The 26,550-nt window shown below is 36.1% G+C and overlaps 1 protein-coding gene across 21 annotated transcripts in view; it reads left to right on the plus strand.

The window, feature by feature from the left end:
- Window positions 1-26,550, plus strand: part of PCNX1 (pecanex 1) — a 96,704-nt gene that overhangs the window by 41,905 nt on the left and 28,249 nt on the right. For 12 of the 21 annotated variants that reach the window (XR_010472982.1, XM_065064445.1, XM_065064444.1 and 9 more), the window contains exons 8-19: window positions 1,858-2,042; window positions 9,375-9,465; window positions 11,203-11,260; window positions 13,447-13,664; window positions 14,755-14,908; window positions 15,651-15,683; window positions 16,694-16,865; window positions 20,357-20,467; window positions 20,925-21,016; window positions 22,227-22,336; window positions 24,067-24,172; window positions 25,640-25,732. Coding sequence is in view for 20 of the 21 variants with exons in the window: in XM_065064445.1 (XP_064920517.1) it covers window positions 1,858-2,042; window positions 9,375-9,465; window positions 11,203-11,260; window positions 13,447-13,664; window positions 14,755-14,908; window positions 15,651-15,683; window positions 16,694-16,865; window positions 20,357-20,467; window positions 20,925-21,016; window positions 22,227-22,336; window positions 24,067-24,172; window positions 25,640-25,732 (1,423 nt within the window). In the remaining variant the exon portion in view is untranslated. The remainder of the gene's footprint in view (window positions 1-1,857; window positions 2,043-9,374; window positions 9,466-11,202; window positions 11,261-13,446; window positions 13,665-14,754; window positions 14,909-15,650; window positions 15,684-16,693; window positions 16,866-20,356; window positions 20,468-20,924; window positions 21,017-22,226; window positions 22,337-24,066; window positions 24,173-25,639; window positions 25,733-26,550) is intronic. The other 9 variants (XM_065064450.1, XM_065064451.1, XM_065064454.1 and 6 more) reach the window with 5 other exon arrangements.

A 26,550-nucleotide genomic window follows, 5' to 3' on the forward strand; every position in this document is an offset into this window, starting at 1 on the left:
TGCCTAAATGTCAAAAGTGTTTTGGGCACTTAAAACATAGCACACATCCTATGCAGTCAATAGTGTATGCATGTGTGTCTGATATGAGAACATAAGTGACTGTCTGAGCAGAATTTTACATTTTTCTCTGCCTAATTAGTAATTGTATCTTTTACATATCTCTGCAGTCTGTTAATGTCAGTGTTTTAGGGTGTTTGTTTTTGTGGCAGATATGGATAACCACTGAAAGGGCAATTTTGTATGTACCTTTTTTGATCTGTAATTTCTGTTCAGTGGAAAGCAGCCTTATTTAGCACTGCTTTGGTGTTGCTGATAATACTTAAGGGAGACAATGAAGGCTGGCACATCTCTGAGCTTCCTTGGGGCTTTTGTTGCCATGTATCTTTCTGAGAGCCTTGTGTACAGCAGCAACACACCTGATTTAAAATTCAAATTCAAGTATGTTAGAATATGATAAATTAATGCATTGCAATTTTTTACATCATAAGCTGTATGCATGTCTGCTTTATTTTGCATGAGCTTTTTTGAACATGTATTCTCATACTTATATCCATATTTTTGTTCCAGTGAAGCTCTAAGAAAAGAATTGCAAAGTGGGTATTGTAGAAAACATTGTTCAAAGCAAGAACATCAGATATAACCCCTCAGCCCTTAGTCAGATCTTGCTTTTTCACTTGCGTCGGTAGCACCACACTGTAAGCAGTGGAATGCTAAAAGCAACGAGTGATAAGAGATTGTTTTTCAGAAGTGTTTAAGATATTTTCTGTAGTCTTCATAAATTATTTTATTGTCTAAAAAGAAATAATTTCATAATTTCGTCAAGTCCCACAGGTGACTATGGCATAACTTCAAGTGCACAAAATGAAGGATAAGAACACTAATCTTGCAAAGTAGATGTGATATACAAGTGTAAGCATAATGTATTCTGATGCTTTGCCACATTTAGTACTAAACAAGGTATTAAAACAAAAATCTTACTTTGTTAATTAGCTTTATAGAATAGTTTTGTAATTAGAAGGCTGTGAAGAGCACTAACATTTTCAAGCTCATATGGCTGTAAAATCACAAATTTCTCTGAAGCCCAAGCTGACTTTTTAAACCTGTTTTTTTTTTTTGGTGCAGTTATGTGTATGGGTAAAGAACAATTTCTTTGCAGTAGTAATGCTGAGTAATATTTTTTGTTGTACTGTAAAAAAGCTTCAAAATAGACTTAACTTTTGCCAAGCAGTAATTTGTTCTAAGCATTCTTAATATGTTGGAAACAATTCTGAATTGAAATGTTCAACTACAGTTATCTTACAAGGTCTGTGGTAGCACATGGCTACTAACAAATCTTAAAGACATTTTCTAGTTTGAGTGCAGATTAATATGTAGAAAGGCCATGTTGTTATAACCAAAAAAACCCCCTGAAAAGGCCAATTGAAGAGTTGATCCAGTCATACCTCAATGATCAGAAAGTGCCACAGCCATCATGAGGAGACTGGAATAGTCACTGCTGTGTGTAGGTGATACCTCAGGTTAGTCTGTAATTAGACTAGCCACCAGAAATTTGCTTTTGCACCCATAAATTAAGACTTACAGTAATATGTGTAAGGGTGATCCAGGTAGATGTTAGAAAGCGATACTGCTTTTAAGAATTAGGATAGGAACTGTATCTCTGGATTACTGACGTAACTAGTGTCTAAATATTCTGTTATACAGAACGCATGGGTTAACTTAACCCTAATAAGTAGCTTCTTAATGCTGTACTCTTAAGTCTTCCTCTTTAAACTATTACACAACCTCTTGTTTTGCTTCACTTTTAGCTGTGTTTCTCTTCTTCCTGGTAACGTGTCCCCAATCCGTGTTTTCTCGTAGCCTTCAAGATGGTCAGCAAGGCCCGCAGGCCCCCTCCCAGGGCAGAGCGCAGTCCCACCCCCCTCCCCAGGCAGCTGGGCCCGGCGCTTGCGCCTCCTTCCTGGTGAGAAATGGGAGTGTCCACTTAGAAGCCTCACCTGCCGCTGCAGCTGCTGCAGGCGGTGGCAGTTTGCACGATGAACTTGGTATGCAGGCCTTATGTAACCTTGGTGACATGGACGTTTTAACGTGGCAGATGTGTTGGTAATAACGCAGTGAAAATCAGCTAACCTGAGCTTTGTATCTGAGTCTTGTAGGTGCAGTTATTAAAAGGCTGTATTGCTCATTAATTCCTTGCCTTTTACAATTGCCTTTCCAGGCTTTTTAACAAATACATAATGTGAAAGATTCTAAGGATGTATAGATACAAATAGTGATGGTGTGAGAGCTTTCATTACTGGAACAATGTAACACATGTAATGCATAAGTGTTCTTGCATTGCCACAGGTAGTCTAGCAGGGATTGATACCAGCTTTGTGGGTCTTCTGTTTCCTGAAAAAAATATTATGGTCCCTAGGAATTCTTGATCTTACTTTTTAGAGGAATCTTGCTTAGTTGCGGTTTAAAAAAGAAATCCTCAAGTGAATGAGAGTGCTTTACTTTTCATGCACACTTTAATTTCGGAGCTTGAGATTGGAAGAAAACCTGAATTCTCTTATATCAAAGGTAATCATTTTATGGAGCCTTACAGTGCCCCTTAGTTCTTCATGGCCAATTTTATGTAGTTCTTAACTACTTATTGACTTCTGTGCAGCTAATAAAATTGCTAGAGAGATGGAAGTTCATAACAAGCCATAACAAGTGACTGATCTCCTGTGACACAGTAATGCAGGGGCAGATGTAGAAAAATTCCTGGCAGGGATCTTTGCAGCTATCTATATATGGCCTGAATTACTTAGGACTTCAGCATTAACATGGAATTCTTCCTTGAATTATTAAAATTGGCATCTGTAGAACTGACAGTTATTAGTGACAGTATTTTGAGCAGCTGTCAGCTGTAATAACCTAAAACTACAGGTTAGCTCAGAACACTGACAAGACACTTGTTTCAGACTTTACTGAAACCCAATACTAAGAGATAAGTGAATTGTCATCTTATTCCACTAGTGAGGAAAACTTCTAGAATTGCCAGGCTGTGGCACCCCTTTAAATATGAATTTGGCTAACAAGTTGCCATTCTTCTGCACCATCTAGCTGCAATAAAAGGAGAAATTGAATATAAGCAAAACTGAAAACAGCCTTGACATTCTCAGAGATGATTTATAAAACATACTGCAGATGTGCTAGATACACCATCTACTTCCCTGATAACTTCTGTTTTAGAGTCTGGGGATCTACTAGTTTCTAGAGAGAAAAATAGAGACTTCTATCTCAATGCTTGTATGTATCTCTGAACTTTGAAAGCTTATCGGGTGAAACTACAGATTTCTTTCTTTAATTTGGACTTTTTCATTTCTTGTTTGAAAAAAATATTGGAATATAACCCTGAAATTCAGGGATACTGGTTATATCTGTTCAAGGTTAATGTTGTGATTTATTCTTAAAGCCATTACTGTATTTGAAGGATTTGGTTCATCTTACCCAAAATAGTACAATCAAGTTTTATGGAATTCAAGATTTAATACATAATCTAGTTAAGTCTGAGTTATTTAAGAACTTATATTGCCATGTTTTAGTAGAAATCAAAGTGGATCATCTAAGAAATTCAACATTGCATTCAGGCTCTCTAAATAGGCATTTTCGTTGCACTTGGCATGTATTGGAGTGTTCAGAAATTTATATACCTAAATTCTTCTGAAATTTTCTGTATACTGTGCTTATAGTTGCATGGGGCAACATACTGCCTTGGGGAGATAAGAAACTTCCAGGATCTGCTCAGTTAAAAATCTCATTTATAGTCAGGATTTATTCCTGATTTAAGGCTCTGAATATCTGTTCAGAAACCTTCCGTGAATGAAAGCAGCTATTATAGGCAAGATCAGTCTTTATTTTAGGAAAAACAATTTTTCTAGTTTGTGTAGCAATTTGTGCAACAGGTACTATGTTTTGTTAAATAGTTGGCAAAATGGTTTAAGCTTTCACATGTGATTCCTTCCTCAGGCTTGATAAGGGAAGAGTATCTTTCCTTGTAACATGTTGTTGGGTTGTTTTCTTTTTTTATCCTCAGTCGGGGATGAAGTAACAGTACTGCTCTGTTTACCTTAAGTCTAAGGCTGTTGGTTTTGCTCTGTTGTCCCAAGATACCATCCAGTAGAAGATGACCCTGGTACTTTACAGTGTGTGTGGTTTGGAGGTGGGGGAGTGTGGGAGTTTTTTTCCTTAACTTTTGTTCTGGTGCTGATCAAAGCAATGCAGGTGATGAGACTCATTCTTTGTCACTGTGAAAATCACTGTGACTGTCCAGAGCAGAAAAAATATTGAAAGTAGAGACTGGGGAGAAGCTATGGAAACAAAACCATATTTACAGCAACTGGAAATAGAAGTGACAAATGAAGTAGGTAGGGCTATCTATCTCCATACAATGCATATAAGAATTTACTTTCTTACTGAAATTCTACTGGCATTTTCCAGGTCTTGTGGAAAACAAACAGGGCGTGTGTTGATTTACATTAAAAGTCCTCGCGTTTAAGACTCCTTTTTTTTTTAAACTGAAGTATCTGCTTCTGCATTCTCTGCATTTATGTGTTGATGTCAAGCTGCAGCTCTTAACAAGAGAGATGGGTTTTTTGTCTGTTTTAGATTCATGTCTGTTAACTTGATGTTGGTGGCTTATTTTACAAAGGATGAACCTTTATTATACCTACTCTACATCCAGTCTCATACTTACTATACACTTGTCTGTATCTGGACATTGCCCTCAGAGTAAGGCAAGAGATGCTTTGAGGCATTGTTTTTAGTCTTCCAGGCTCAAAGTAAGATTTTTTTTAATCAATTATATTATTTCATGAAGGGGATGGAACTTGATGGACAAGGAAGCTTAACGAGCAGTAAGCATGAACTAAATCATAGGAGGAATGCTGGACAGAAAGGAAAGGTGGTGGACCACGTGCCATGATTAGTATCATCATGTAGGATTAGTATAATATGAATCCACAAAACAGCAAAACATATGCATAGTGTGACTTAAGTGAATGACAGTCTTCGGAGCATAGTGTGGCATTACTGATGCCTTTTATTCTCACTAATGGCTAATTCTTGAAACATGTAGGTGATGGGTGGGATTTTTCAGTCCTTGCAGTAAAGGCTGTAGGTGTTAAAATTTGTGAAGTAGTTAGGGATCCAAGTACTGAGATACTGGAACAGATGCCCAGTTTCTGAAACTGGGTTGAAATAACAGATAACAGCCCCTTGTCTTCTCAACTAGGTGAGGTTTTTGTTTGTTTTTAGGTGATCCCCCTGCCTCCCTCCCTGAGGAATACTGTTTTTGTGATTAAAGGGAACTGGTCATCTGGAGCTTTACAACACAGGGACACTACTGTATTGGACTTCTGGTTGTATCACTTATATGCAAGTGATACTTTTCAGATTTATTGAATTTGTGAAGGATGGTCTTCAAAATCAAAACTTTTCTCTGAAGATAAATGTATACGTTGGCTACTTATTTGATTAAAACCTATTTAGAATCAGTTCCTTGATACCTTTCTATAATGAAGTAGATGTAATTTGTTTGAGATGGGTGGGGGAGTGTTTTCAAAGGCACAGGTAGAAAATAAATACTCACTTCCCATTGTTCCTATAGGAAATATCCTTGTTTTAGTCTGTGGAATTCTGCATAATAAGTAAAAGTTAGTCTTTTGGCAAACTTCAGATAGAAAGAAAAAAATAAATGCTTTTAAGTGTTCTAACTGAAAATCTCTAAGTCTTTATACTGCAGCTGAAAGTAAAATTTTGACCTTTGAAATGACAGCTCCTTGCACCCTACAGAGTAATCAAATTCTGATAGCTTTGGTTTTGCTAACTAGGAATTTAAAAATACTATCACAAATACTAGATGAGTATTTCTTGATCTACTGATAATGTGGACTTAGCATGTCAAAAAGTGTTAGCAACATTCAGAACTAATTTATGGGATGTTTGAAACAAAGTAATATTTATTAGATGGAAAACCAGGAAATGTGCTGAAAATAACTTAAGAAATCATCAGAGCATGATTTTAGATGGATCCTGAGCCACTTAAGTCTTCCAGGTTTTATCTGTGTCACCTCATCAGCCTGTTGCTTTCGTTGATTCCTGGAACTGTGGGAATGGCAGTTTGTACAGTGTGAACTGTTATGTGGTTGTCTCTTGACTTGGTGATGAGATGTTTGTCTTTTGAAACAAGGAGACTTGTTTCAGAGGAGGTACATTTATCTTGTCCTCTCCATGCCAGAACAAAGATGTATTTTGGATTTGTGTGCTTGAGTATCGGTTACTTGGTTTTGTTATTTTTGTAACCTGGTCCAAATAGAATATTGTTTGGGTGACTTGAATTTGCTGAGAACTAGCAGTACTCCCTTTGGGGGAGAAGGAAGAAATTATAAACATTTCTCTTTAGTGGACAAACATGCTATTGGCTGTTTTTCTTGATCCTAAAATAATCTTCTGACTGCCATTTGTTCACAACTTGATAAAACTACAGTGCTTATAAAAAGAAAAAACTTTCTTAAGCTTCTTCAGTGTGATGCTGTTGAAAATATTTCAAGAGAATGGTGTGGGAGAGCTAGGAATGGGAGGGAGAAGAAAATCACTAGGGTAACCAAAACCGATAGGTATATCCATATATATTGAGTCTTTTGAGTATTGGGATCCTTCATTAGAGTTTGAGAGTGCTGTGGGGATGCGACTGTTATCTCATGCAGTGCAAAAAGTATTAAATTGATGGGACTTCAGGGAGCTCCGCTGTAGAATCTCCAGTCACACCGGAGCATTTGTGTCCTTGGCAGCACTGAATAGTCATGTCATCTTTTCTACTTTGAATGAGTTGAGGCTTTTCTGGAGAGTCTTTTGATTTAAAACAAACAAACAAGGGCAGGCAACTTTGTTTTACTGGGAAGCCAAGTGTTTTTGACAGAGCTAACTTTCAATAGGAAGCCTTATGTAAGTAGGGAGATGAATTGCATGTAATTGCAAGTATGGTAAAACCTGAGTTCATTTTGTAGTTTGTGTGTAAACAATCAGAATTAAGTGTTTTGTGTGTTTGCTGCTGCTTTATTGACCAGGATTGTTTTATCTCAGAACAGCCATGAAGTATTTACAGCAGCAGTACAAATGCAGTAAATTTTGGCTGATTGAAAGATCAGTTGAATGTGAGGCAACTGCAGATATTTTCTAATATGAAGCATTTTATGGTACTTTTTTGTAATTTTAGGCCCTTTTCAGACATTTTACATGAGTGTAACTGTTCAGTAAACTTCTTTTTAAAACAAATATATCTGATGTATTATCTCAATCCAAGAGAATGGGAAGTTATAGCTTGCAAGTAGTATATTGTAATTTCTGTGACTGGGATTTCACTAATTTAAAAATCAGGAAGTTTAATTTCCAGGCTCTCAATTGAGTAGTGCAAAAACATGAAGTATCTAACCCAGACTTCCTTATCTCTTAAGATCTGGTTGCCCAGAAGATTTTTTACTATTAAGTTATACATGATTCTGTCCTGACTAGAGTTCAAGTGTATTATCCAATACCTTCATATTTGCTGCTGAATTTTTTTTTAACTGATGTAGTTAAGACATGGACTTGTGCAATTGATGTTATTTATTGGTTGTGGGGATGAAGATTTCTAATAACTTGCACTAGCTTAAATTTTAAACTTCAGTAACAACTGTTTACTACATTATGCATTAATAACAAAAGGTTATTTAACTAAAGCACTTCATTAAAATCTATTGAGGAAGAAACCCCAACAAGTGAGCTTCCTTACTTGCATTTCCTTACAAATGCCTATAGGAGATGTAATGAAATAATGAGAGAATGCTGTTGCGTTACTGAGCTCTGATGCAGGCTGTGCAAGACTCCTGAGCTATGGAGCTGTCTTGTCAGAATGGTGGTTCTCAGCACAGCTGCAATACGTCTAGTTGGTCTGAGGTGCCCCCTCTGAGGGTAGAAAGCTTTATGGAGATATTTTCCTTAGTTTCACTTGTTTTAATGATCCATTCTGAGTTTAACTTTGCTTTAAAATACTTCTAAATGGAACATAATTGTCTGTGGGTGTGAAGAGGAGTTGAAGGAGGATTATAGTGTGGTTTAAAAAAAAAAAAAAAAATAAAAATCAAACCCCACTATATGAGAAGCAGGTTATGCTGTCACAGAAAGGGGCAAGATTGGAAGCTCTGATCTTGTTAGATATTTCTCATGCAATGGCTTGTTATTCTGTATCAACAAGAGAGGAAAGAACTGCAAGACATGGAGCTGAGAGGCATGTACAGTTTTTGCTTCAAGTGCTCCAAAGTGGGACTTTTTTTTTGGTCTGTATAAGCAGATCTTAAAATATTGCATGCTTTGCATCATGGCTTAAGAAGGGTTTTGAGCTAGGAGAGATGGAGAATTTGGCAGAACATTTCATCTGAGATCACAGTTTCAAAATCAGCTTCCTGCATTCAGAGGTAAAATGTATGGAACCTGACCTTCAGGGGAAATTGCAGTGCTTATCTCTGATCAGACTATTGTGGGAGAAGGGCACTGTAAAAACATCATATTCTGAGTAAGGTAATTTATCATTTCAGTTATAATCTCTGGCTACTTTTTTGTTGATTATATACTTAGGAATAGCTTGATATTGTTCATTCAAATGTTTTTAATAACAACTTCAGGAAATGATGGTTAATGGAGTTCCAGTAACTTGAAAGGGTTTGTCTGAGAAGTTAGTTTGCAGTCTTCTGTTCTTACACTGTTTGCTTCTGGCTTGTAGAATAAATCTCTGCCTGCCATTCCTTTTTTAGTTTTTCTGGAGGCATAACTTATGAAGCATCTCAGGCCACTTCTTTCACTCTTTGTGTCTTTTAAAGTAGGCATGTGCTTCTCAAAGGAATTTAATCTGGACACTTGAGGAATCTCTGCCACAGCTAAATGTCATAGTTCTCAAATGCTGATAGTGAATTATTTACTTATTGTTCTGATGGGGGGGGGGGGGGCGGGCAGGGAAGAACTGAAGGGGCTGGTCATTGCAAGTTGTCAGCCTGGTTATTCTCTGGGAGGGTGGAGAAAGGCTTACATTCTACTTCTGTTGTATTAATGATTACATCTTGTAAATATAAACTCTTAATTTAGTATTGCAGCTTACTGTATATATGTCATGTGAAATGGTATGAAAGAGGACTGAGTAGCTAATGTCTCGTCTTCACTGGTGACACAACGTGTAATCACATTTTATATTCTGATACTGATGTAAATTTAAATGTCTTAAGTTGTTCTCAGTAGTAAGTTAATATTTAGAAACTAGTACCAGTGGGATGAAACATTATGAAATTTTGACCTACTTTTGACCTTTTCTTTAATAGGTAAGTTCAGTTCTACGCTCTACGAGACAGGGGGCTGCGACATGTCACTTGTGAACTTTGAACCAGCTGCAAGAAGAGCATCCAACATCTGGTGTGTGTGAAGGCCAGTCAAGAGTGATGATTCTTGTCTTACTGCAACAAAATATTTTATTTTAATTTTAAAAGGTTATTTAGTATAGACTACAAAAAATTGATATATTATACATATACTTTTTGAAATCTTAAGTGATTTTTTTTTTGTTTTACTAGGAGATAACACTAACTGCATAAATAATCTTATCCACTTAAATGAATATCAGAAAATGAAGACTACCGTTAGCTTAAGCAATAAATGTCCAGACTGAGAACTTGACAAATGCATTTTTGATTAGTTATAGAAAGTCCTTCTTAAAGGACTTAACCCAGGTTTTCGGAAAGCAGGTGGCTGTTGACCATAATGGCTGTTAACTTATTTACAAATGAACTTCCAATTGTGAAGCAAATGTAAACTGATAAATTCGTTCTCAAGTTCATAGATGGCATGAAATGATACATGGAAGTGTTAACATGCCTGAGGTTAAAATTTGACTTACAGTTGAAATAGCCAGCTACATACTGGAAAGTTCATCTGCTGTTGGAAAGCTGCCTTTTCTTTCTCTGAAGGGACAGGAGGCAGAAGAAAGAAAAACAATCCAAAACATCTTGCATCCCTTCCCTCCCCCATCCACTTGACTATATAGAACTGCTCTGAAGCTATTGCGTCATGCTGAATGCTACAAATTCCCACCATGTGTGGGTGGAACAGCTATTGGAGTTATGGAGTAATGAATATAAAAGCTCCCATCTTCAAATCCTTCTTGTGAAAGTGTGCAAGTGCCTATTCTAGAGTTGAACTTTGACAAAGTTCTGTATTCCTTGCACAAAGCTGCCAATGCTGCCCCTGCTGCTTGCATGTTCCAGATGCAATGGCTTTGCTGATGGCTGCTGTTTTGACCTTACTTGTGCTAATGGAAGGACTGAATTGCCCACATCCAAATAATCAGATCTCAGCTTTAGAGAATACTTGAGTTTCAGCAAAGTAAAACCGATAACAAAGAATGTTTTTATCTTAAGGCAAGGAACTGAAGGGAAGTTGCATAAATTTGATACAAGTCTTACTGCCATGTGATTTACATGGGAAACAAACATCCAAAAGCTATCCAAAATTGGGGGAAAAAAGCAATGGTTGGATATGGACTCTCATACAGTAAGAGACATTTTTTCCTCATCTCTAATGAATGGAAATGGCAAAGTAATTTTGCTCTTCTTACCAGAGGTTTAAGTTTATTTAAGGTTTAAATTTTCAAAAGCAATTTAAGATTAAGTAATTCAGTATACTCATGTTAAGTATGTAGTATTCTTGGCATTTTTGGGACCTTGGCCAAAACTGTGTAGAACTGACAAACTCAGTATGTGAACACATAGTGGACTCTGGTCTCCCTTAGAGATGTGATGCATGTTTACACATCAGTAGCTAACAGATTATTAAACATCTTTGTTTTTTCAAGTGGAATAATTATTATAATGGTAATCCTTGTTAGACAATTTAGGGACTAGGTGTTGAGAAAATTATACTAAGGGCATGGGTCAAGTGTCTCCTGATCTAATATAGCTACAGAATTTACCGCAATACACAAATCAAAGTGAATAATTGTATTTAGAATATGTAACTGAAGGAGAAACTTAAAGGAAGATTTTTCAGCTAAAATCTGCAAAGAGTCAAAATCAGTTTGGAACACTGGAAAATTAGAGTGGCCTGTTGAAATAAAATATAGTTTTATAATCTGAAGTCTTTCCCCTGTTCTTATAGTGACACGGACTCTCACGTATCGAGTTCTACCTCAGTTCGCTTTTATCCACATGATCTAGTAAGTTTTTCTTATTTGTTTTTCAAGCATGCAAAAACTGAGAAGACTTTCCAATTGTAGAGCACTGATTAATAATCCTATGTCATAGTTTTTCGTTCTTAAGAAGGATTTTTGCCTGCAGTTAAATGAAAATAAAGCATTTATTTAGTGTTGTAGCATTTTCATATATACGTAAAAATTCATCTTTTTGCATAGCACTTTAGAGTTTAAATATAGATGGTTTCTACTGATGTAAAGCATAGTGATTTTCAAAATCGTGCAGAAAATGGTTGTTCTGAGAATACCTCTTACAGGTTTCCAGAGATGGCTGAACAACTTGGACAGGGTTTTCCTTCTGTGCATTACTAAGATTAGCAGGCAACAAAAAGAATAAATTTCATGTTCTTACCAAGTAAAACTTAAGTAATTTCCCTGAAAGGAATTTTAAAATGTCATTGGAATCTGCTGTACAAAATTGTTGTTCTTATGCAAGGGAGTGACTGGGGAAAAAAGGCAGAGGCTTATGCTGTTTCATAGTGCAAATAGCTTCAGAATGCCTTAGTTTTTTGATCTCTAAATCTTTTATATTGTTGTCAAGTCCAGATATATCTGTACTCCTAATTCTAGCATCTGATATTGCTGTGTCATGCAAACAGTGCAAATGGTTGTGATTCTTAAGGTCATGATTCTTAAGCTAGGGAACCAAACTAAAGTGTATTCGAGTACCTAATGACCTGATCAAGAGGGAAAACAAAATATGGATTCAGCATTTGGCAGAGGAGCAAGAGACCTCCATTTGCCTGGCCATGCTTTTCACTAAGAATGTGCTTTTCAAACCTGGTGTCTGCTTGAGGAGCTTTCTTTGCTTTCCACCAGCCCTCTTGAAATGTAGCCTTCAAAAAAGAGGTTGCATTGCTTGTTACTTGCTGTTGGTTTGTCAGTGTGCTCCTATTGAAGGGTGTGATTCTGTTTTAAGGCAAATACATATTTGTAGAAGCTTAGCCCATGTGTCTAAGTTGAAATTTCTACTGAAATGTATTATTAATGCAGCAAATGTTATGTTATGGTGATTCTACCTTTTAAGAAACCAAATTTTTAAAAAGCTGTCAAGAAGTGCCTGTTTTCTGACACAGCTGATCTTGGATTGTATGTTTTGTGGTTTTGAAATGCCTTTAGAAAGGGAGGGTTCCTACTTGATGTTTTTGTTAGTATTTTTTCTGGGAAGGAAAAGCTGGCTCAGCATAGTTACAGAACACTGCTTTAAGAAGTCATGAAAAAATTTTTCAAACAAATGTTAAAGTTTAAGACTGTTTTTTTGTTTGTTTGTTTTTTGCTTTAAACAACTAAAACACAACACCAAACTCATATTTTTTACACTTGAAGGTGTTGATGGAGTATTTAGGTGAAGATTGTGAAGATTTTTCATTACTTGACATTTTAATGATGTTATAGAGTAAAGGGCAGTGTGTTAAGATGTTTCCTGGCATGTTCATGAAGTTTATGAAGTGGGTTAGGTGACATATACATACTGTAGTGACTTTTTAACTTTCTGAGCACTCTTCTTAAATGTGCTTTATGGTTGTTAGCATGACTGTGATTTCCAGAGAACTCTGGAGTGACAAACTACTAAATAAGTGGGAAGTACAGTCAGTCATAAGTAGTACTTGAGGAGTTAAGCCAGAGCTTTCTTTTATTTGTCGGAGTATATTGTGAATGTAGTGAGTGTGAATTTGACCACTGATGCATGCATATGTTGCTTTGTCATGCAAAACCAAACATTTGGCATGGATGTGCATGCAGATTAGCTGACTATAAAAATGTGTTATAATTATTTAAATTCAGAATTGGAATATTCTTGTAGTATTTGTTATTCCTGATCATATATCAGTTTACTTGTCTTCAAATTTGAAGTTTTCAGAGTAAATGGCATAAGTGCTTGGATGACATGTTCATACTTCTTTTTAAATAAGGCATATGCTAAAATGCCAAACAGTTGTGTTATGCAAACTGTTACCAGTGCTGGTGCTGTTCATTTGCTGTGATAAGGTCAGGAAAAGTAAAGTAAAAGCATGAGAACTTAGCATGTTTAACATAGAGCTTCTCAAAAGTGAAACTAAATAATTTTAGCAAGCTTTTTCAAAGCAGTTTTCAGTAGAACACAGTGCTATGATAAAAATGAGCTTCTGTTAATACTGACTTTCTTTTAGCTTTCTCTTCCTCAGATCAGGTTGAACAGGCTGCTGACCATGGATACAGATCTGCTGGAGCAGCAAGATATTGACCTGAGCCCTGACCTTCAGGACCACATGCAAACTCAAGAGGAAGCAGCTCAGAAAATCAAGCAGTACTATCGCTTTTGGATCCTGCCTAAGCTTTGGATTAGCATCAATTTTGATAGATTAACTCTTCTGGCTTTATTTGATAGGTGAGATTTTTGTATGTTACTAGACTCAAAGTAACAATTGAAAAATGGTAACTGGACTGCAAGTAATACAGACAAAGCTATCTTTAGAGAATTGTACTTAATTACTATACTTAAAGATTAAAGAATAATACAAAACACAGTTTTATGGAAATAATGAAGGCTATTCTTCCTTTTCTTCTGGCGATGCTGAAAATACGAAGAAAAAAAACCAACCCTCACTTTTTGCAGGAGTGGGATGATAGAGTATTTGGTCAAAAAGAGTGATTTATTGCTAGTCTTTAAAGCTAGAAAATAACCTTTTCAAAGAAAACTTACAGAAAGGGCCTAGAACCTGGCATGCACTTAGATTATTTCAGCAAGTAGGGAGAATTTACCAGCTATTTCAAAGCCTTTTTCGAAAGGGTCGTCTAATACTGTAGCCTGTTGTCCCTGCTGCATTTACCTAGTGGGATAAAGTGAAGGTGACAATCTGACACCCTCAGCTTTTGGAATATATGGAATATGTAAATTTTGGTAATAAACTTCCTTGAGATAAACAATATAGTAGTGCTTCTGTTCAGGCACAATCGCTGCTAATTCTTTTCCTAAGCACTACTAGTATCATATGGAATTCTCTTTATTCCACTGGCATATTTTATTCAGTGAGAGTATTTTTAGTTTCTTCATTACAGAGTCATGAATGACAGATCATATACAGACAGGCTATCTTGCATATGTTTTTCACAGGCTTGTAATCATCCTGTGTGGGCCTTGAATATAGACTTATGTTACAGACCATGCTTCTGGTTGACCATTTGAATTATTTCCTAAGTTATCTGCTGCAGTTATCTTCTGCTGTTTGAAGGTCAATTCCATAAGATACTCATTGTGTTGAGCTATCATTGCAGTGCTGGTAGCTCCTAGCTTTGCTAAAAGTCAGTGTACTAGTGTAGTCTATGCAAGTTCAAATCTGTTCTTAACTACTTTGGCACCAGCAGCATAACTCTTGTTAAATTCTGACCTGAAGTGTTCCCTTCCAGCTTTTTCAAGACATAATTAGCTTTTAATTCCATCTTTTTATTTTTCTTTTTTCTTTTTCTCTCCAATACAGGAATCGTGAGATCCTGGAAAACGTATTAGCTGTCATCCTAGCTATTCTAGTTGCATTTCTGGGCTCTGTCCTTCTTATAGAGGGCTTTTTCAAGGATATTTGGGTCTTCCAGTTCTGCCTGGTAATAGCCAGTTGTCAATACTCACTATTGAAGGTATTTTAATCTTCACTTTCTATAAACAATATAAGTAACTTCAGTTGGGTGTTGCAGGCTGGTTAGAGCTTTAAGGAAAAAAACCTGCATGTTTATTATTTAAAAAGAAGTGACTAAGGTTCAACTTCGTGGAAAGTTTGAAGACGGTCATGCAAGGTCACTTCACTAGAATGCTTTTGCGTATGTTTGTTAAACCTTTATTTGTTTTTCTCATGCACTTCTTATTTCCTCCAAGAGGAGTACATTGTTACTGGTTAAAAACAGCCTACAAACTAAACTTTATTATTGTTTTGATTTGCTTTTCTTTTTTTTTTTAGTGGAATCACCTCAGTGAATTCATATTAATCAGTTATATCTAAGTATCTTTTTATCAGAATCATAGTTTTTATTAGACAATGGTTAATAGTACTTTTGTAATTTAAGAATGATTGTTTATTTCCTTATGCTTAGACTATTAGGATGAAAGTTTGATTTAAATTTGAAGTGCCTAGCACATTTTGTTTTTAAAAGAGAGAAAAGTTTAAAAATGAGGGCTTTTTTTTAAAACTCTGGCTACAGACATACTCTCTGAACAGATTTTTGTGGTTTAATACATTGCGTTATTTAAAGGCTGTAGAGTGGTTTGACAATTGTAAAATTAATTATAGATTTTAAAAGAACTTAAATCAAGAAATGATGGGGGGAGGAGTAAATGGACTTATCTGTAGATTGGGTAACTTTCCTCTTTCCATTTTGGTTTCAGAGTGTTCAGCCAGATTCTTCTTCCCCTCGACATGTAAGTCATGGCCATGTGCCACTGTACTGATCCTGTAGATGTCGAACTTCCACAGAGAATTGATATTTGACATTTTTTACATACCTTCTTATAAGGCACAAGAGGCTTATTTTGTCTTAGTGTGTGAGAAGGGAACTGATACTATTTCCTGCACCCCATAAGCTTTGTTTGTTTTTAGCAAACCATGTCTTCACTGTTTTAAGCCTAGCTTTTGCTATAGAGCCATATCATGATAGAGTTTTTGATGAATATTTAGTATTCAAGCAATTATAGTGAGAAGTATTCTTAATGTTGTCATTTGCTATGCTGATATGAACTGACACAGCGCTGGTGTTCTATTCTGTTCTTGTAGATCACTCAGTTGTCCTAGTGCGCATACAGCCGTATTTTCTCCACTCTAAGCTGAGTATGCAATGCTCTAGTGAGCATTAACATTTGAGCATGGAAATGTTAGTGTGCTAGTGTTGCACAATATGTTTATGTTCTATTGTGCATCTGCTAGATTGCCAAGACAAGATATGTTGTCCTAAATAAGATATGAAAAAAGCATTATTCCTCTGCAGCAAGTCATTTATTATATATTAAGTAATAAGCTGTATGTTTTAATCAACACAAAAATACAGTGTTTTGTTTTGTTTTCCCCTAGCAGGAGCAGCATCTGCATAATAAACTTTATTTGCTTTCTCTTAAAAATTATTAATTCTTGCTTATGAAACCTAGTCAGAGCTTTTGTGGTATTTAGGATTGCAAGAAATGTACTTTAAAACTTAGCGGAGAGTAAGGGCAAATATATCTTGCCCTAACTTAATCTAATTGTTGTGTCCTTGCTATATTGAAGCCATGAAAAAAACATATGCTGCAAGACAATGCATTAACAAAACTTAAGGATATGTTGAGATGACAGCACATTATTTGATGAACAATGATTGTGGTTGTGAAATTATCTGTAACAGAATATTAACTATCATTGTGCTAATAATGAAACATGTTCTTTTTTTTTTTTTTAACAGGGTCATAATCGTATCATAGCCTATAGTAGGCCTGTATATTTCTGTTTATGTTGTGGTCTTATTTGGCTGTTGGATTATGGCAGCAGAAACATATCTACAACAAGATTCAGGTTGTATGGAATGGCTTTCACCAACCCTTTGCTGCTGCTGTCAGCCAGGGACTTAGTTATAGGTGAGTGGCTTTTCCATGGATTTGAATTGTTTGCTTTGCCACAGTAGAATATTTTTTTTTCACCACTCTGCATCTTGTTATTACACTGTTGCATTATGACCTTTTAAATGCAGTTGATTGAAGTTTCCTTTCTGAAGAGTAGTTTTTGCTTTGAAGTTTATGGGGAAATTCCCCTCTTCTATAGCTTTGCTGTAGCAGACTGCAGAGGTGTTGCTCAGCAGATAAAGAAACATTTTGATTTGTACTCATTCATACTCTCTAGAGGGGCTTGTGGCAAATGAGTAGGTTTTCTCGTAAATCAGATTGTGTTTAGCCATCACGTAGAACAGTAGGGATACAATTTTAGAAAACATTATAGACAGATTTAATCTTATTTAAGCTGTCTCTTCTCAGAGCAGGCCTGTCAGCAATACCAAAAATATAATTTTGGGATGTACGAGGTACTTTCCTTGTATTCTGAGCAGCACAGTGCATTTACAGTACTACTGGCATTACTGGCATTAAATACCTCATCCCTCACCCCCCTCCCCCCAAAACAAACAAACAAAACCACAAAAACAACAAAACTACTAACCCTTTCCCTATTTACTTAGAAAATTATTGAAGATAGTTGCAGCTACTTAATCTCAGGCAGAGCCCATAGAAAGGAAAGAAAGAATGTGACCATTTGAAGACCATCTTATCATGTCAACTTCATGCATGTTCTTTAATGGAGCAGAACTTCTTGGTGATCCTCTTTGGATCACTTCTTTGGAGGAGAAAGAAAATCTCTTAAGAATTAATCTAAATTGAACACACTTGCTCTTCAGTTGTGACAAAATAGCTGTGCATGAAAAACTGCAGCAGTTAAAAATGTTTTGACTGCATGCCTCCAGTTCTTGAGCAGTCTTCTGTCCAAGAAAAATTAAAACTTGGTATTGATTTTGATTCTTCATATGTATTTTTAAAAATTCACTTATTAATAAAAATTACTGACTGGCATTCTGGGAATTAATTTTTGTTACTTGATTTTAGGAACATCTTGAATTTCATACCTCATACTGTTTCTCCCTTTGACTTTGTGCTAGTAAATCTGCATTTAAACATCCAGAGAGAAATGGTCAAAGCTTCTTATTTATGAAAAGAGTATTGTCTAGGCTTTTCCAAAGGTCCAAAGGTGCTTTTCTACAGATTCTATGGATATACTAATGCACTGGCATACTTCATTCTGTATCTGTGATAGAAAAATAAGTTAATTCAGCAGATACTTTTGACTCATTCAATATATAAGACTAGTCTAATTTCCCCTGTTTACGCTCTGTCAATGTCAGAAGTCTTTTCTTCCCTTTCCTGTCACCTTGAGTCATTTTGCCATAATGTATACCTGTATCCCCATAAGGTAATACAGACGTGTATGTGTAGGTGTTGTGTTGTATTGTAGAAGTGACCTACTTTTAAAAGTACTTAAGAGTCTTTTTCAGTTTTAGATGAAGACATGCTGGCACCTTTACTAGGCCATGTCCATTTTGTGATTAGCTTTTAAAACTTAGTTCAAGAGTTTTGAATGGTTTTTGATCCTTATGTTTTACTGTTCTTCTTAGGTATCTTGCACCAGCTTATGTGGTTACTATTTCTTAGCAGTTCTACCAGTGAAAATCAGATTGTTAGAACACCTCTCTCATTTCTTAAAAACAAAACAAACCCAGACTTGCCCCTCTCCCCTGGCAACACCACCACAGTGTAACCCACTCCCTCTCTCTCCCTTCCCCCACCTTCAGCAACTCTTAATGTTGCTGGAGCACTGTTTCAAAAAGTGTATATGGCAAAGCAAGCTGGCTACTGGCAAACATACTTTGTTCAAACATAAAGTCACAATCTCAGCTGCCTTTTTTCCCATTCCCAGGCATAACCACTACAACACCATAGGTGCACGGCAAGGCAAACTTTGTGTTTAGATAACATAATTGCTGTGTCCTTGCCAACAGACAAGTGAGGACTGGCATAGATTTATTTATTTTGTGTCCCACATATTAGACTTGATCATTTGGTCTCAATCTGCTCCACATTTATAACAATTATTTTTTGTTTTCACCTAGGTGGTCCCCATTAGAGAGCAAATCTGTTATGGGCTTTAAAAGCCATTAGAAATGCTGGCTTTCTACTACTCTATAAGTCATGTATTTTCAGATCTTTTCTGTAATTTTATTTGCAATGAACACAAGATAGTTCAACCTACAGGCCTTCATGAAACATCTTTTCAACCTGTCAGTGAGAGAATACTTTATCATTTGCCTCTTATGCAGGCTTCCTTGAGTGCAGTGATTTGAGATAAAAGTTCTGACTTGAGAATTCTGGAAAAAAAATTTTCTTCAGGTTCTGAGTATCTGGTCCTTTATCTTACATTTCCTAATTTGTATCAGTAAAAAGATGCAGAACTCAGTGTTTTTTTTCCAAGCTCCAAACATACATGATTTTAAACAACATTTAGTTAACTTTACAAAGGAGTAGGAAGAAAGAAAATCAGATTGAGTACCTATCTCTTTGTAAATATTTCTAATGTGATATCCTTTAGTATCCAATCATTCTGTGAATATAAAGGTAGAAACAAAAATTGAGACTTGTGATTCTTTACAGGTTACTCTGAAATCTATTTCTTCAGTTTGTCACTGAAGCTAGAAATCAATAAGATTTTAGAAAATATTCCCTAAACTGCTAGATTTTTGGCTGCTAGGGTTATTTTCGTTTGGATGCTTCTGTCCCTCAAAACCTAGAACTTAGGATATGCTGCTGCTTGTGAATTATGTCTGAACTACTTAATAGTTGTGTAAAATATTATTTTCTTTTATTCCTTAAGATGGAAAGTAATTGAAATGTATAGGATGGGACACATCATCCTCTGTATTAAAATTAAATAGTATTTGTTTATCTTTGCATTCTTAAGTTCTGTAATTTGCATAAGTTTTAATGGTTCATACAGTTATCCATTTTCCTTAAAAAAATCATTTAGGATTACAACTGTTCAGAACTGGTGTGGGAAAATGAGTAAAATTGTCGGACATTATTAATGGCAGAAAACCCAGAGGTTAAATGCTTGGCCTCTTATATCCATATGGCTGGTGTTAACTTGCTCCAGTAACTCCAGACAGGCAGTTAGGCTTGGATAAGTCTAATTTACAATGACTGAAAATTTACAGGTTGTCTAATCTGTAACCACTCTTGGCTGATCTTTGCTAAATAAAACTGGAAAGCTGAAATTGGCTTGTGTCGGTTTCTACAGTGATTAAAATGGAAGTACAAGAAATCTTCTTACTATTGGTCTATATAACCTCTATATTTAGTCAGTTCTGAGTCACTGAAGTAGAGATTTATATAACGTATGCTTACTGTAGAAGTATTTCAGTGATGTTGAGTCAAGGGGTGTATGTGATATCCTGGAACTGAAACTAAAGAGTACATTATCATGCTATATTTTTCATATTCACCACTTTTTCAACTATTTGTTTTCTCCGTAGTGTTTACACTATGTTTCCCTATAGTATTCTTCATTGGTCTCCTGCCTCAGGTGAATACATTTGTGATGTATCTGTGTGAACAGCTGGATATTCATGTCTTCGGTGGCAATGGTGAGTGTTGTGTTTATGTAAGTGGCAAAAGATTACATTAGGATTAGACATTAGATTAGGAGCAGCCATCAGATTAGTAGGCTAGTTTAAAAATTTAGCAATTACACTATTTGTATTACTACACTCTAAACAAAGAATACTAATTGTATTTTTGAAAAGGCTAAAGGTCTTCTGATTGAGAAGTAGATTTACTGTCCTAGTAGGTGTCCAAAAGTATACTTTCCTTCTCAACTGGTTTCCATTGACATTAATGATTTCCATAGTATTACTGTTGAATAAATTGCTCTTCAAAAAATCATTTGTAGGAGAAAATGAGTAGTTGCTGTCAGTGGGATTTTTTTTAATGTCAGGAGGGTGTTGCAACTGGGGGGTTGATGTCTTTAAACAATCTGAAGTGTTTTGTATTCTAACCTAGTTACATAACACTTTTTTTTTCTTTCTTTTCTATGAACTTCAGCTACCACAAGCCTGCTTGCAGCACTTTACAGTTTTATCTGTAGTATTGTGGCAGTAGCATTGTTATATGGACTGTGCTATGGTGCCCTGAAGGTGAGCAAAATTTTAGACACAGCCTAACATACATGTTTTGGATTGTTTTCTGCTTCCTAGTACCTTAGATACCTAAATACGCAGAAAGTTAATTAGAAATATTAGTGTGATTTGATAGGGTTTTATACTTGCTCAGCTGTGCTGTCAATAAAGGAGATGCAATGCAGGAACAAAGCAGATTTCTTGCTTTCAAAAAGTATATGATTTGTGCCTGTACTAATGGGGTGGGTTTTTTTGGCTGAAAACATGATGTTTACCTTCAGTTTCTTTATACATTGATTCCTGAAAAAAAAAAATGCCATAAGCAGCTTGTTTCTAGCACAGTCTTCATGTATTTGTTTGTTAACCTCTCAAAATGGCTCATGTGAGTATTGTCTCCAGTGCTTCAAACCAGAAGTAGTCTTTTCAGATTAATTGTTACTTGAAAAGAAACCAGGAAATAGTTTGTAGTGTCAAAGTGAACATGTGTGCATATCTAAAATGTTCAGTTGGCTAGAAAAGGGGGAGGGGGAAAAAAAGCCCCATAACCAAACAGCTTTTCCTTGCTTGAAATGCCATTCTCTCTCGGTTCACAATTAATTGTAGCATGTGCACCTTCCAACTTAGAATTGACTGGCTTTTTTCTGCTTTGGTGCAGAGAGTAATAAGTTGCTAGAGGAAATACTCCTGTGGTACTCTTGTCTGCAGAAGATCATGAGCTTTCTGTGAATTTGTATGTTGGTCTCGTTAGCCTTTGTAAACACGTCTGTTCAAGATAAATGGGCTTTAGCAAAGAATCAGTCTCATCTTTGCAGGCCCAGTACAGATCATGACAACAAAGAAAACCACTTGATTGATCTGAATTCAGCACATTAGAAAAGATAAATCTGAGTAAAAACATACATAACTTTGAAAAGCAATAACTAAATTAAACTCTGAAGAACCTGTGGTCTCAAGGAATGCAGGAAGTTCTTCATAAGGTTATAAAAACTGACTCTTTAATGATTAAGATTCTGTAGGCTTAAGGGATGTACCCTATATTAGAATATCTGATCTGTAGTTAGGCAGAGGTAAATATTGAATAATATTTTTTGTGCTAGAAGTCCTGTTTCATTTTTGTGGAATTGTAGTTAACTTTTCCATTCTATTACTACAATATACTTAATTCTTATGTGTCAGATAAGTGTTATATACTGTCTCTTTTTTATTAACATTTCTTTTCTGTCTCCAGGATTCTTGGGATGGGCAGCATATTCCAGTTCTCTTCTCCATATTTTGTGGTTTGTTAGTGGCAATATCGTATCATCTCAGCAGACAAAGCAGTGACCCTTCTGTACTTTTGTAAGTGACTCAGTTTCCAAAGGAAGAAGCAAGTTGCAAGGGAATGTTATTTATAATGGTAGATATTAGTACTGTTTGAACTGGTAGTCACCAGCATTATCCAAAACAGTATGATATTGGCTCAGTAATTGGAGAGAATCTAAAGGTTTGCAACTAGTTTCTCCACTAATAACAACTTTTCTTTGTGACTTCTGGCAAATCACTTGCATGCCAAAATCTAACTGCCTGCTGATGTTCTCTAAATTGCAGGTCAGGTGCTGTCTTCCTGCTAGCACATTTGTGCTGAACAACCTGTGCCCTATTCTGTATTTTAAGTAGTACTCAAAGCACTTGCTTAAGCTGAAGCCCACATGTGGATTTTTTTGAACTGTTTCTCTCACTTTGTTACTGTGTTCTCGTCTTGCAAGCATACTCAAAACAGTTGTTCAAGTAACTTCTTCTCAGATGCAAAATAAGCTTCTGTTTTGATGATGAGCATTCCTATCTAGCGTAGGGAAACATGTTGCTACTCTGAGTTGGAGTATTGATCTGATTATGAGAGTATTTCTGATTTGGTTAATAATTATATGTGTAAAACAGCATAGTTCCAGTAGGAGGAACACCTCCCACAGAATAGCCAATAGATGCTCAGTCGCACACCTGGGTTAGGCAGAGCTTGAACTTGGACTTAAATTTAGCCATAATGTTGGATGAATTTGATAAGCAGTAGTCAGGAGTAGATAGTGAGTGGCCTCTTCTGTGAACAGGGAGATTAATGATTTGTGAGTATTCACACAGAAGGAAAATTCTTATATTTGGGCTGGCAACTAAACCTTGTCCAGTTACTTAGTTCAGGTGACTTTACTCCATTGGTATGAGGTCCTTGTCCCTAAATACCTGGTATTTTGTTCTTTCCAAGTACCAAAGCCTGAATGCTAATGTTTGACCTGTAAGTGTATCTATTTAGCCAGATCTGGCACAGTTAAGCATTGCAATATGTAGTTGGCTTTGAAGATCTAGGCCGCATTCTGTAGTGATCTTCCTGTCCGTAAGATGAAATTAGACATTTCTGTACCACAGAAATGTACCAGGGTATTATAAGAAACATGACGTTGAGGGGTTGTGAGACACTTAGATATGGCTAGCAGTGCCGCATATGGTCTTCTCAAAGCTTAGGTTGTAAGTGTGGTGGTTTCTTTTTTTTGTTGTTGTTTTTTTTTGTTTCTTTAGGGCTTTAGTACCAGCAAGATCTGTGAAGAATGTAGTAGTCTGATCGGCACAGCTAGTTATTTAGTCAGGATACTTTTTTTGATCGGGGTTACAGTTGAAGTTTGAATTAAAACAAGGAATTATTGGTTTCCTACTTGGTGTTGACAAATAGATCGCTTGTGAACTTCGCTCTGAGTTACATTTCTGTTCAGTTATTTATGAACTAAAGTTTTGTTTCATGAGTGCTAAGAATACCACTTAAAATTCAGTATTTGTTCAGTTACCTGTATTGGTACTGGAGAAACTGCTGTTTGAACAACATCTGGCTACTTATCTTTAATGGTGATCATTGTGTACAACCAGAGAACTAATTCTTTTATCATGTTGAGATCTCATCTGTGTAAATTTGCTCAGCCATTTGAAAGCACTACATATACCAGGATTATTTTTTCTTGTAATAGAACTTTTGACTTTGTTATTCTTCTAAAACCACATAGAACAATACATGCTTTTCAATGGCTTCTATTTTCTCTGTCTTAAAGCTCTTTAGTGCAATCAAAATTTTTTCCTAATTCTGAAGACAAAAACCCTGAGGATCCTCTGTCTGAAGTAAAAGATCCTTTACCTGAAAAGCTTAGAAATTCTGTGGTAAGTAGGATTTTAAATTATTCTTTTAATTCAGTCTAAGCATATACTATGTTTGTATGGCATCAGTCTGGATCTTGGCTCACAACACTTGTTGAATACCATGGTGTTAACTAGAATAGATATCAGTGTTTTCTGTAAATCTGCAGATGAACCAATGTACTACACTAAGAGTATAATGCCTATATTGCATTTTAAGTTATTTAAAAGGAGGCATGTGGGAATTGGAGTTTCCTAGTGTGAATTCAGTTAAGTATCATTGAGGATTTTCTTCTAGGTCATATTGATATTAATAAATGGTACTTGCTTTTGTACAGAAGTTAGTGGGGAAGAGTTATTGGGGGCAAAACTGTATTAACTCAGGATTTGTAGTAATTGTGAGGAAGAGCTTTGTGTTCGCTGTTCCAGAAGCAGAAAATAAAAATGGTGGAAACCGCTGTGGGTTTTTCGTTATTTTATTTTTTAACAGCAGACGTAACCTGTTCTGTTTACATTGGCACATACTCTGAATTTTTAGTACAAATTCACTCTAAGTATTTATGAAAGTAGTAATATTTAAACCTTGTTCTTTTTCACACAGTGGAGCAGTAAGTAAAAAGACTTACGGAGACTTTTATGTTTAACATGTACAAATGAAGTTTGAATATTCATTTAACCTTGTGTACGTCTCGACTGTAGGGTAATAATCCTGTAGGAAAGTTGTATCCCAAGAAGTTAAGGCCTTGCACCGATAACTGCTCTGTGTAATTACTTGGCCGATTTGGGGTAGTTATTCCTTTTAATGATATTTCTGGACTGGAAATATTAGTACTGTATTTAGAGCTGGGACTGGGTCTAAACCTGGAGACTCGAGTTGTAGTGGCTCTAAGCTCGTATTGCCCCCTTGTGACTGAGTCTGGCATGACTCATTCTGTTAATTTTTTTTTTTGTCTCTAATCAACAGCTTATGTTCAGTTTTTAGGGGTAACAGGAAATTCAGACTCATTCCTCAGGGTTATTCCAAAGCTATCCTTCGCCTTCCTGCAGAGGAGGGGGTAAAAGGATTAAAGAGCCTAGATATTCCAACTAGTTGTTGGCTCTGTCTAGGCAGCTGTTTTCAAGAGCTCTTAATTGACCCACAGTCTAAGCAAGTTCTTAGATCACAAATGGGAAACAGGGTCACACTTCCAGCTCTTCCATCAGTGCTGCAGGGGGTCTTTATACCCCATCACAGTCCAGAATGAGAGAATATATTTGGTATATTAATTTCTTATGCTTGACCTTGGCTATGTGTCTTTCCACTTAACTCATTTGAAATAATGGTCCTCACTGCAATATTTACGTTGTGAAATTTCTGATCATTTCACTGGAAGTAATTAACACTGGCATAATTTGAAAATCTTTAATCAGTTATTGCTGATGGGTATGAAGAGTCTGAAGAGGATAACCAAAGCTGGTATTTTCTAATATTGTTCTGCTTTGATTCCCCAGAGTGAACGACTGCAGTCTGACCTGATTGTGTGTATAGTCATTGGTGTACTCTATTTTGCAATTCACGTCAGTACGGTATTTACAGTTTTACAGGTAAGCTGTTCTATAATGTCTGCCATTTGTCTTCTGTATTCAAACATTCTAATGTGATATCAGGCTTATCCCGGTGTGGTGCATTGTGTCTTCTGACTAGACTTAGATGGTCTTTAAATATATAGTGTGACAAGTATATGACTGAAGATCTTTACATTCTGGTTTTGTGTGCTTAAAACCTCTTCTTTCCCTGCTCTTTCCTGGTTTCTTCTTAGATTCTGGGGTTTTATTTTAGTATCTGGAGAAAAAAAAAAAGCCACCTTTTGCTTCATCCCTCTCAGTTAAATAGTGTCAATATTGTTTTGGAGTAAGGAAAAATGAAACTTTAAAAAACAAACCTTTTAAACTTTTTTTAAAGATTGAGGAGCTGAACTCACCAATGGCATGCTAGTGTGGCTGTGTGTAGACTCTAGTGTAAGGGAGTACCCTGCACTGGAATGGTTATTTACAGGACTTGAATGAGCCTTTGAGTTACAAGTTTTTTACTTGTCTGTCTAGCTAATACTGCTACTTCACATACTTTTAATGTGCATCTGTGACTCCTGCTTGATGATGATAATATGGGATCAGATCCTGTGCTTGCATTTGTTTAAAGGCATTTGCCTAAGGAGTTGCAATTGCTGAATTCCTTATTTTGGTATTCTTGCAATGGAACCATTGGTTAGCCTATGGACAGCCTTATGTCAGGCAAATGAAAGTTTCTTGTATGTATTTAGAAGGATTTTACTCTTCCACTGATACCTACAGTTAAAGTAGGAAACCAGTTTTAAAAAGCATGTGTGCAGGTAGCTTCCTGGTTTTCAGGTGAAGTGTCCTGT

Source organism: Columba livia, chromosome 5, assembly GCF_036013475.1.
Source record: "Columba livia isolate bColLiv1 breed racing homer chromosome 5, bColLiv1.pat.W.v2, whole genome shotgun sequence".
Lineage (NCBI taxonomy): Eukaryota > Metazoa > Chordata > Aves > Columbiformes > Columbidae > Columba > Columba livia.